This window comes from Armigeres subalbatus, chromosome 3 (genome assembly GCF_024139115.2).
Source record: "Armigeres subalbatus isolate Guangzhou_Male chromosome 3, GZ_Asu_2, whole genome shotgun sequence".
NCBI classification, from domain to species: domain Eukaryota; kingdom Metazoa; phylum Arthropoda; class Insecta; order Diptera; family Culicidae; genus Armigeres; species Armigeres subalbatus.
In genome coordinates this window covers 156,556,216-156,567,641 of record NC_085141.1, presented here as the reverse complement: position 1 = coordinate 156,567,641, position 11,426 = coordinate 156,556,216, and the positions used below count along the sequence as shown (strand labels likewise).

Here is an 11,426-nt window from a genome sequence, read left to right as displayed (position 1 = left end):
CAAAAATACTGAGAAAGTTATTATTTTTTCAATCCATAAGACAGCTCTAGATTACACGTCAAAAATGTTGCTACATGCTTACATATGAGAAACATGATTTTGATGCAGCAGTAGTTTGACATCAAGGCTCTTCCGTTCTTGTTAGCTATACCAAAGATTTAATAAAGGTGTGTCCCGAATCAAAGTTACGGAGAACGTATTTATACTTTCTTTTTTTTTGAGGAATTCACTATTAAAGCAGTTCGTTGAAAGTATGTGCTATAACTTGATTGCTCCAGTCACTCTGTTTATGCATGCTTGCCCTTAGACGATATCTTAAACCATGTGTTAGCTTGGTTAACCTTCCCGACTAGAAGAGCATAACAAAAATTTAACACAATTTTAACATATTGTGATATTTATAACTTATTTTGATACAATTTAGTTCTCAGTAGCCATTATCTTTCAAATGTTGTAACAGGATTATATCATAATATGATTTGAAAAATGCTTAACACCGAATTGCCCAACAGTAGGCAATTAAAATAGATGTAGCAAAGTCTCCCAGCCATAGATATCACAACGCTGATATAATTTGAGAAGGTTGCCTTATTTGTAATGTTGGTAATTTCATGTTCTCGAAAAATATTCTTGTTCAGACAAAAACAAAAAAATATGATTGTTGATCGCAATCTGTAGCCCTATCACGACCTGTAAAAATTCCAACTGCACAGAAACAATATATTTTGTATCTGATTCTGTTATAAATTTCTAACAAAATATGTTATTTTTATGATAAAATTGTAACAAAATTTGATAGTTTTTTGTTTCCAGCCGTGCAGTTTTTGATGGAAATTTAGATATTTTAACAACATCCTGCACCATGTTTCTAACACATTTTGTTATAAAAATTTAGTATAACATAATAACATAGGATGATATAATTTTGATATGACCTTCTAGTCGGGTTCAATTTCCAACCTCACATGCATATGAAATTTGAATATGGAACACATCCGTTTCATAGCGCGAACAAATCGACGGCTGGTGTGAAAACTGAAAACTATTGGTGTCGATATCGCCACACACATACGCTTGATTGTTCTATTTTTAATGGGCGGTCTTGTTGCACCATTATTGTTAGGCCAGTATTGATTTAAGGTGGATATCGCAGCGTGGATCGAGAAACTTTCATCGTTATTTCAAATGCGATTTCAGGTACCAAGTTTAGAGGCCAAAGACTTGGAGAAAAATATCCATTTCGGCGTGACAATGGAACGTTTTGATGTACTTTTGAATGTTTTTTTTAAAGGAGACTTCATAAATTTTAATTCAAAATCAAGTCGCCTTCGTCCGGTGCAATATTGTAAAGCAGCAAAAACAAGATTACTTCTGCATCCAACGGTTTCCGAAAGCGTCTTGTAAAGTTGTAGGAAACGGAAGTAAACTTGTTTTTGCTGATTTACAAGACTGCAACGGCCGAAAACGACTTGATTTTCAATTAAGTTATCCACAGTTGCCAAGACTTATTTCCTCTTGCATAACACATCAGTAAACATATGTGTATTACTACATATTCTGTATCCTCATACAATTTCGAATCGAATAGATATATCAACACCGAATTTGTGTAGAAAATGGGCTTTATTGGGTGCAATTGGCTGCGTGACGTTACAACGCGCGTGAATTCGTGACTTTGTACCTCGAGTCAACCCTTTACGACAACTTTTTTTTGCGCAGATTTGACGTACAAATTCAGGGTTTTTTTCACTGGATCCCGCCAAAACTAGTACAAAAAAAATGAAAAGGCATTGAAATTTTTTTTTCGGATGTCGTAGGCCGTCTAAACTGTTCTGGAGTACACATCCTCGAGTGCATTAGAAAATATCTCTAGAAACAAAATGCCCTAAACCGTGATGTATATCCTAAAATATCCATGTGATCATAATACAAACATTAATAGAGTTTTGAATAAACGTAAACTATTTCAGATTCGCCAAAACGTCCTGGAGTTCAGAACATGTGATCTACCCGATCAACCTGAACAATCCTGAACGACGTATACGTGCATCGGTAAACATCGCAGCAGGTCCGTCGAGCCATTAGGGTTGCACTCATTACCAGTAAAACCATCTATAGGTCCTTTATGGTTTCTCAAAACGTTCTGGAGCTCAAAACATGTGATATACCAGATCAATCAAGTCATGAAAGATATATCCGTTAGCCCTAAACATCTCCGAAGGTATATTGAGCCAATACGAGTTCACTAACCCCAGCAGGTCCATTGAACCAATACAATTTCACTACCAGCTACTACAAGCCTTTTTGTTCTCCAAAACGTTTTGGAGTTTACAACTTATGATCTATCCGAATGCGAATATTGAATCCGACCACTACCTCGTTGCAGTATGTCTGCGCTCAAAACTCTCGACGGTGTACAACACGCGTCGGAGTCGTCCGCCGCGGCTAAACATTGGGCGGCTATAAGACGGTAGACTAGCCCAAGACTACCCGCAGCAGCTGGAAGTGGCACTCCCAACGGAAGAGTGGCTAGGCGCAGCATCTCTTGAAGATGGCTGGAGAGATATACGATCCGCCATTGGAAGCACCGCAACCGCTGCACTAGGCACGGTGGCTCCGGATCAGAGAAACGACTGCACAATGGGGAAATCCGATTTCAAAGGTGGAAAAAATTGATAACTTTCTTCACGAACAACTTACAGAAAAGATTAAGAGCTTATTCGAAAGGGAATTTTGCAAAAAATTCAGTGAGTGCTGTTTCATGGACTTGGAACGCTTCTGTATGTAGTTATTGAGCTCGTTTTGCCCTAATGCCCCATATATCGCGAGTTTCCAAACTATTTGTCATTTTATCTTTAAGACATTGTTCTAAAATTGTGTTTATCTCTTCACTGTGGATCCATACAAGGGCACTAAATATATTTTGTTGGTAAAAGTTGGAAATTTAAGGGATTTTGGGGTCAAATAAGCATCAAAGGGCATTTTATGTGCAGTTTTCATGTATTCTGTTAAAAATAGTAATATTTACAGATAAGTGTTGAATAATTGTCCCAAAGTGTTGAACAGATATTGACAAATGTTTGCTGAACGAAAATTAATGAAATAAATCGTTTCAAAAATGTTTTATTTGGTTATTTGTTGAGTAAAAAACGATTTTTAAAAACTTTTGAATAGCACCGATGCCAAACATTTCCAAACCATACCCGATAGCACTACTAGACAAGAATAGTCAAAAAAGCTTTAGAGTCAAGAATAGATAAAGCGCCAGCAGGAAGATCGAGACCGTGAAGAAACGGAGGAACTGTACCGCGTTAATAACGCACGGAAGTTCTATGAGAAGTTGAACCGTTCACGTAAGGGCCACGTGCCACAGCCCGATATGTGTAAGGACATAAACGGGAACCTTCTTACAAACGAGCGGGAGGCGATCCAAAGGTGGCGGCAGCACTACGAAGAGCACCTGAATGGCGATATGGCAGACAACGGTGGCGGTATGGTAATGAACCTAGGAGCACGCGCGCAGAACATGCGACTTCCGGCTCCGAATCTCCAGGAAATCCAGGAGGAGATCGGCCGGCTGAAAAACAACAAAGCCCCTGGAGTTGACCAACTACCAGGAGAGCTATTTAAACACGGTGGTGAGGCACTGGCTAGAGCGCTGCACTGGGTGATTACCAAGGTTTGGGAGGATTAGGTTCTGCCGCAGGAGTGGATGGAAGGTGTCGTGTGTCCCATCTACAAAAAGGGCAATAAGCTGGATTGTAGCAACTACCGCGCAATCACATTGCTGAACGCCGCCTACAAGGTACTCTCCCAAATTTTATGCTGCCAACTAACACCAATTGCAAGAGAGTTCGTGGGGCAGTACCAGGCGGGATTTATGGGTGAACGTTCTACTTCAGACCAGGTGTACGCCATACGTCAGGTATTGCAGAAATGCCACGAATACAACGTGTCCACACAACATCTATTTATCGACTTCAAAGCCGCATATGATACAATCGATCGGGACCAGCTATGGCAGCTGATGCACGAAAACGGATTTCCGGAATACGCTTCCGGTTGATCAAGGCGACGATGGATTGGGTGATGTGCGTAGTTCGAGTTTCAGGGGCATTCTCGAGTCCCTTCGAAACGCGTAGAGGGTTACGGCAAGGTGATGGTATTTCGTGTCTGCTATTCAACATCGCTTTGGAGGGAGTAATACGAAGGGCAGGGATTGACACGAGTGGTACGATTTTCACGAAGTCCGTCCAGTTATTTGGTTTCGCCGACGACATTGATATCATGGCACGTAACTTTGAGAGGATGGAGGAAGCCTACATCAGACTGAAAAGCGAAGCTAAACGGATTGGACTAGTCATCAACACGTCGAAAACGAAGTACATGATAGGAAGAGGCTCAAGAGAGGTCGATGTAAGCCACCCACCACGAGTTTCTATCGGTGGTGACGAAATCGAGGTGGTTGAAGAATTCGTGTACTTGGGCTCACTGGTGACCGCCGATAACGATACCAGCAGAGAAATTCGAAGACGCATAGTGGCTGGAAATCGTACGTACTTTGGACTCCGCAAGACGCTCCGATCGAATAGAGTTCGCCACCGTACCAAACTGACTATCTACAAAACGCTTATTAGACCGGTAGTTCTCTACGGACACGAGACCTGGACGATGCTCGTGGAGGACCAACGTGCACTGGGAGTTTTCGAAAGGAAAGTGTTGCGTACCATCTATGGTGGGGTGCAGATGGCGGACGGTACGTGGAGGAGGCGAATGAACCACGAGTTGCATCAGCTGTTGGGAGAACCATCCATCGTTCACACCGCGAAAATCGGAAGACTGCGGCTGGCCGGGCACGTAGCCAGAATGTCGGACAGTAATTCGGTGAAAATGGTTCTCGACAACGATCCGACGGGAACAAGAAGGCGAGGTGCACACCGGGAAGGTGGATCGATCAGGTGGAGGACGATTTGCGGACCCTCCGCAGACTGCGTGGTTGGCGAAGTGCAGCCATGGACCGAGCTAAATGGAGAAGACTTTTATGTGCAGCACAGGCCACTCCGGCCTTAGTCTGATAATAAAATAAAAAAAAAATCTATCCGATTAACAAAGTCAAGAACAATGCACACGTGCATTGCTGAATATCTCAGTTGGTCCGATAGAACTGCGCTCATTACTTTTACAAGCAACTACAGGCCCTTTATGGTTCTCCAAAACATTCTGGAGTTAATATTTTCAGTTCGCTAATGGTGCTCAGGGATTGCTACAATAATAAACTGGTTCAGGAGGACATATACCTACTCCAGATTAATAAAATCTTTCAACAAAGCTCCAAATAAGGAGGCACGTATCTCAAAGTAGTATTTATGTTTGTTCTGTAATTCATACTTGATTGAACCTCAATGGACGTCTGCATTATGTGACCACTGTTATGTGCTCCCACCGTGGATAACAGTTTACTTGCATACTGTTCGTGGTTATCTGACATTTTGTAGTTTTGGTAGATAGTATATAAATTTCTGTTGATGCCTTCCGTTGTTTGCTCCGTATACTTTGTAAGGCCTCCCTGTGATGCGCTCTATTCAAGAACATGGAAGTTCAAAATAAGAAAATTTTCGGTGATTGGTAGCCCGGCTGCTATCCAACTGTAACAAAAAGCTCGTACGCCGTCTGAATAGAAGTCTGTTACACTAAAACAGCAATCAACTACCTGTGATAGACTCTCCAATACATTGTAATAACCATTGCATTATTTTCTTTTCAAAACACCCCGTTTAACTAAAAGACTTCGACAACGGCAGTAAAGCCCAGTGAAACCAAGTTGAGCGTGATGAGTTGCGTTGACCTCTGATGTCCAGATTTCAGATTTGTATGTATGTTTTTTTTGCTACAGGGCCGAAGATTTGGTAGACCAATCCCACCAGCTAATGTCACACTGGAGGAGGAATTTTGTCTAAATTATGTCATAGTCTCCTCCTTCCAGAAAACGATTATGAATACAATTGAAATATAATTCCTTGATCTGTCCAGCGTTAATTTCTGTTTCTATGGTAACAAGTGGTGCATGGTTGCTGTTTTTTTCAATAGACACGTATGAGATATGCAGTTACACAGGAATTCGCTATCGAAAAATGAAATATATGTTCGGTGTCAACAGTATTTTTAGTATAACTTCTGCTACTTTCATCATATGAAAATTGTTTTTATATGCAAATTTTCCTTGAAGTATAAAAAAATGTGATGCCTGGATTTTTTATAACTTGCTTCAAAAAAAAATTAAAAAATAAGAATAGATTTTTAGGTTAATAATATCCCCTTAAATGGTAAAAAAGTCAAAATTTCACCGATGAAATATTTCAATCGACACGGATCCTTAAACTAGAGGTCAACAACTATGACCTAACGGCTTAACATCCGAGGTGCATTCACTTTGCATAATAGTTGCCTTTAAACATAGCGTGATAGCAAATACAATTCCTATCCAATTCAAATACAATCCAAATCCTTTCCAAACCCAATTCACATTCAATCCAAATCCATTCCAAATCCAATTCAAATTCATACATTTAATCCAACTTTTAGTCTCGCGTATAGTACACCATCAATCTGAACTTTAGCATATATTCATGGGCTTCGTGGCCGTGCGGTTAGCGACGTCAATCGTCTAGACGCATGTGCTGTGGAGTGTGAGTTCGATTCCCACTCCGGTAAGGAGAAAACTTTTCGTAAAGCGAAAAGTTCTCCATTGGTCCACTGGGTGTTGTGTGAATGTCCTGTCCGTTGTCTCATGCTAGATGTTAAGTGTTCAGTCTGTGCGACCACTGGTCGAAGACGGTGATTCTGTCTTATATTGATGTTGACCTTCCGAGCAAACGCCTCGCAAATGACGTTTATCTCAAGTTTCGCAAAATCTGAGATATTATACCCAAATGAGAGACGCGTCAACTTGCACTGCTACTCAATAACTTCAAACTAAACTTATGCATAATAAATTCAAACTTCCGAATAGCTTTGTGAAATCCGGCAACCTTATTAATTTTGCAAATTCCAAAATATCAGACCTACAGGTAATCCTGCTATGGGTACTAAGTCAGTGCATTCCAAGATCAATTCCCAGATAATATATTTGGCTTTCCGAACAGCTTTGTAGCATAGAATATTTCCCCATTTCAGATTTCATTATATCATAGCTCAACTGGTAGTCTCATGTACACTCTCGCTGACAAGTGGTTACATGAAGTCTAAATTTGTTTTATTCAAATTCAATGCTCACATGACTTTGAGATTTTCTAGATCGTAAACCATTTTCCGTTGGTCTGGATCTCCAAAATGTGTAACCCTTAATGGTCGGAACGAATTCTGTGACAGCGACCCTCCGTTGATACGTCTGCACGCCACGGAGATCTGACTAGAAGAGCAGAGTCATGGCTTGCTGCTCGCCGAATGATATACGCTAAGGTGTGAATCTTAGCTGAAGGCATTTTACTCAAGCCCCACAATCTGGATTACGTATAATGATTGGGTGAAGTTTTAACTAAAATTGAACATTATTGTTGGTCAAATAATGACACTTTTCGTACGTAATTGGTATACCGTCTCTACAGAAGCTTACTAATTTGGTTAGTATTTTCTCAGGTACCAAGAAAGGTACCATATTTTTTCAACAACAAAAAAATACAGATTCACACTATTTATTTGAAAAACCTAATAGTTCAGTCTCGCGATACAATTTTGATCGGTATTCCTCCTTCCGGACGAAGCACCAAATCCGTTTTCAGCCTTATATTGGGAACTGATTCCCCGGGCAACACACGGTAATGCGCAATCAACCGGACAATGGTCACCTTCAGCTCCATCAGCGCGTATCGCTGGCCAATACAATTCCGAGCACCCACACTGAAAGGAATGTAGTCGTACGGCCCTCGCAAATTGTCGGCACCATCGGCAAACCGTTCTGGATCGAAGCGTTCGGGATCGGGAAACACCTTCGGGTTGCGATGCACCACATATATGGGAACAGTAACATCCACACCGGCCGGTATGATGACACCATTGATTTCTGTGTCTTCCACCAGCTGACGACCGATGAATGACACTGGTGGGAGCAATCGTAAGGACTCCTTGACCACCATATCTAGGTATTTGAATTCCTGAATATTGTTATACGTAAGAGGAGTCGTCTGGCAATCCGTATTCCCCAAAATGGACACAATTTCCTGATGGAGTCTAGTTTGAATATCTTGATGCTTTGCCAACTGCAATATGGTGAAAGCAATTCCAGACGTAGTTGTATCATGCCCTTCGAACATGAAAGTGTCTACCTCTTCTCGGATATCGATGTTTGATAGAGGTTTACCATCAACGGTGACACTCAGTAGCAAGTCCAAGAAAGTGTGCTTTCGCTTGGAGTACACATTTTCATTGTCTAGATCAAATTTTACGGTTTCAAGCTGATTTTGCTCTATGAGCTGCTCGCGTCGTTTCTGAATTACCGAATCCGTAAACTGGTGCAATCGTCGAATGATTCTTCTCTGTTCCCACGCTCTTGGCATCAAATACCAGTACACTTTGGGATATGTGTTCACCATGTGGAAAATCCTAAGCAAGATAAGCTCCGTCATTCTTTTCACATCGCGTACATACTGATTGTTTGGGTCATTTTGCGCGTTGATGCGAACACCCATCGAAGTTTCGCAGATGCTATCCAGCGCATGCAACGAAATATAATCATAGATGTCGAACTCATCCTGTCCATCATGTTTCCTCAGCTTGTCCATCAGAACTTCTGTCTCCCGATTGAAAACCTCAGCGAATCCTTCCAAAATCTTGAAGTGAAAGGTTGGAGTAATGATTTTCCGCCTATGGAACCACTTTTCTCCGGACGATATTAGCAATCCCTTGCCGAGCCAGGGCTCGATCATTTCGTAAAGCAAAGACTTCTGGGTGGTTTTTGCCATCAACACCTTCTCCACTGCACTGGCACTGGTCAGGTTCAGCATCACGTAGTTTCCCACACCACGGGTCGCTATATCCGGACCATGATCTTCGTGAAATTGAATCATTTTTCGAAAAATTCCCGGAATATCGGTATCAAAATCCAACATGTTGCCCAGTAGGAAGCGTGGTGTTTGTCCGGGGAAATGTTTCGCAAATGATTGCATTTTGCGTCGTTTTACACAGAAGTGAACGACAGCTGTGAGTAGGAGGGCGAAAATAATCGCAAAATGGTACATGTTGACCGATTAACGTTTATCTGTAAACTGAGCAAACTCGCTGAATGTACAACTGCAACTTACAAAGCTTTATGCATTGATAAGATGGAGTATTTTTCATTTGCCATGATAAGGGTTATTAATATTTTGGTTTACTGAAAAACTGATTATTAGCATAGTAGAGGCTGTATCAACAAACATCACTGAGGCGAATATTTATTATACATGAATGCACGGATTCCGATGAAAGGGGTTCAATCTTATGTGCTGTATGGGAAACTGGGGTGCTTTGATCTCCTTTTTCAACTATTAGCCTTTGCGCCCCAACTTGTTTGCGCCCCAACCTCAAATTTTGATCTCACATCTTTCGTGATCATTTTCTATGGCTCTCATAGATGTGAAAAATTTATCCGCAGTACAATCAGCACGTGCTATCCAAGCATTCACCGTCGGAATGCACTACGTGGCGGCAGAATTTAAAAAAAAAAACCCAGATTAATCCACCTAGCGGCGATGATGCCTTTCTCGTGCATTATAAAAATAGTATTTTGGCCATTACTCTCGAGACCCTAGTCCGATCTGGCCAATTTTCAATAGGAAACAATGGGAGAGTATTTTGCGTCGAATGCAACTTGTTGAGAGTAAATCGGTTAAGGATAAGTACCTGAAAAATGAGTGACATTTTTTTGTGGGTGCGCACAGACACACACACATACACACACACACACACACACACACACACACACACACACACACACACACACACACACACACACACACACACACACACACACACACACACACACACAGACATCACCTCAATTCGTCGAACTGAGTCGATCGGTATATAAGACTATGGGTCTCCGAGCCTTCTATAAAAAGTTTGTTTTCGGAGCGATCATATAGCCTTTACGTATACTTAGTATACGAGAAAGGCAAAACATCGAATTAGCTTTTTTCTGAAGGTATGTTTTTCTTGGGCAACTATGTGGCGCGTATTTTTCGTTGCGACCAAAAATGAGCGGAGGAGTAGATTTTTTATGAGCGATACAGTAAATACTCCGACATAGATCTAATAACAGGTCGCAGTGGCACACCCGAACAGGAAAAAAAAAATACTCCGACAATTATCGAGGAAATTCTTGCAGGAAGTCCTGAAGAAATTCATTTTTAATTTCTGTGTTGTCGGAAAATCTTTCAAAAAGTCCCACAAGAATTCCTGTGGATTTTTTTTAATGAAGTGGAAAAGCTCCTCCTAGAAGTTTGGCGGAATTTCATCCGTAAATACTAGACAAAAATGTTTTAATGAACTTTTAAGGAAATACCTCCGAAAATACCTTCGGATAATCTCCAGAAAATACTGCTCTTTAGAATTAGAAAAATTTCCCTTTAGACTTTTGCAAAAAAAACTTTTATGAATTTCTGCTGTGATTTGGGTGTGATGTGATGATTTGCTGAATTTCTGCTGTGATATGTATTCGCACTCTATACAAATCCGCCCAGCCCGTTGTTGGGGGCATAGAGTGCGATCCTCTCGTTTAATAAACAATGTGCACTCGCTTGACTGTGGATATACAACAGTAAAGCACATGTGGAGATTGGACAAATCAAGCATCCAAAAGATATTCAATTTGCAAAAAAGAGCTAACCGCCGTTGAGGTTGGTACTTGGATTCTGATGGCTTTTCCGCAAACGTGACCTTTAAGTGGTTTTGTTGTGTAGGGGTTATCACACCTATCTAGAGAGTAGGAGGTTGAGGGTTCGTGTCCCTCCAAGACACGTGGAATCTTTTGACGTAGGAATACGTCTGTGTTTTCTATATTGGGGTACACTTTACGATTGCGAAAATCGAGGATCGTCACGAAAATATGATAGACTTTAAACTTTAATATCTAAGCCGTTTCTCGATGGATTTTAAATTTTTTTGGACCATTCGATCAAGGATGAGTCAACGCTTCAATACTGATTTTTAACTATTTATTATTGATAATTGATAAAATGTTTAGAAATAGGTAAACTAACCAATCACGAACATACATCACTAGCACAGACATCAAAAATCAATCACTTGCGGGTTTGGATCTAATCCTCAGTTTGAACAAGATTTTACGCATAGCAGACGCATCAAAGCCATTGTAGCGGAGCGGACACAGCATCACGGAGGCGCTAATAACATTTTCAAAGAAAATCCATCGCATTGGTGGTGGTGCTCGA

General features: G+C 41.0%; 1 protein-coding gene across 1 annotated transcript; it reads right to left on the bottom strand.

Annotated features, from left to right (window-relative positions):
- Positions 1 to 7,656: 7,656 nt before the first annotated feature.
- LOC134227207 (cytochrome P450 4d2-like) lies at positions 7,657 to 9,282 on the bottom strand. Its single transcript, XM_062708552.1, has one exon. The coding sequence runs from the start codon at positions 9,231 to 9,233 to the stop codon at positions 7,713 to 7,715; it is 1,521 nt and encodes a 506-aa protein (XP_062564536.1). The 5' UTR covers positions 9,234 to 9,282; the 3' UTR covers positions 7,657 to 7,712.
- Between the last annotated feature and the right edge of the window lie 2,144 nt (positions 9,283 to 11,426).

Excerpts from the sequence above, each read along its gene's own strand:
- LOC134227207 (XM_062708552.1), bottom strand. The coding sequence starts at position 9,233 with ATGTACCATTTTGCGATTATTTTCGCCCTCCTACTCACAGCTGTCGTT.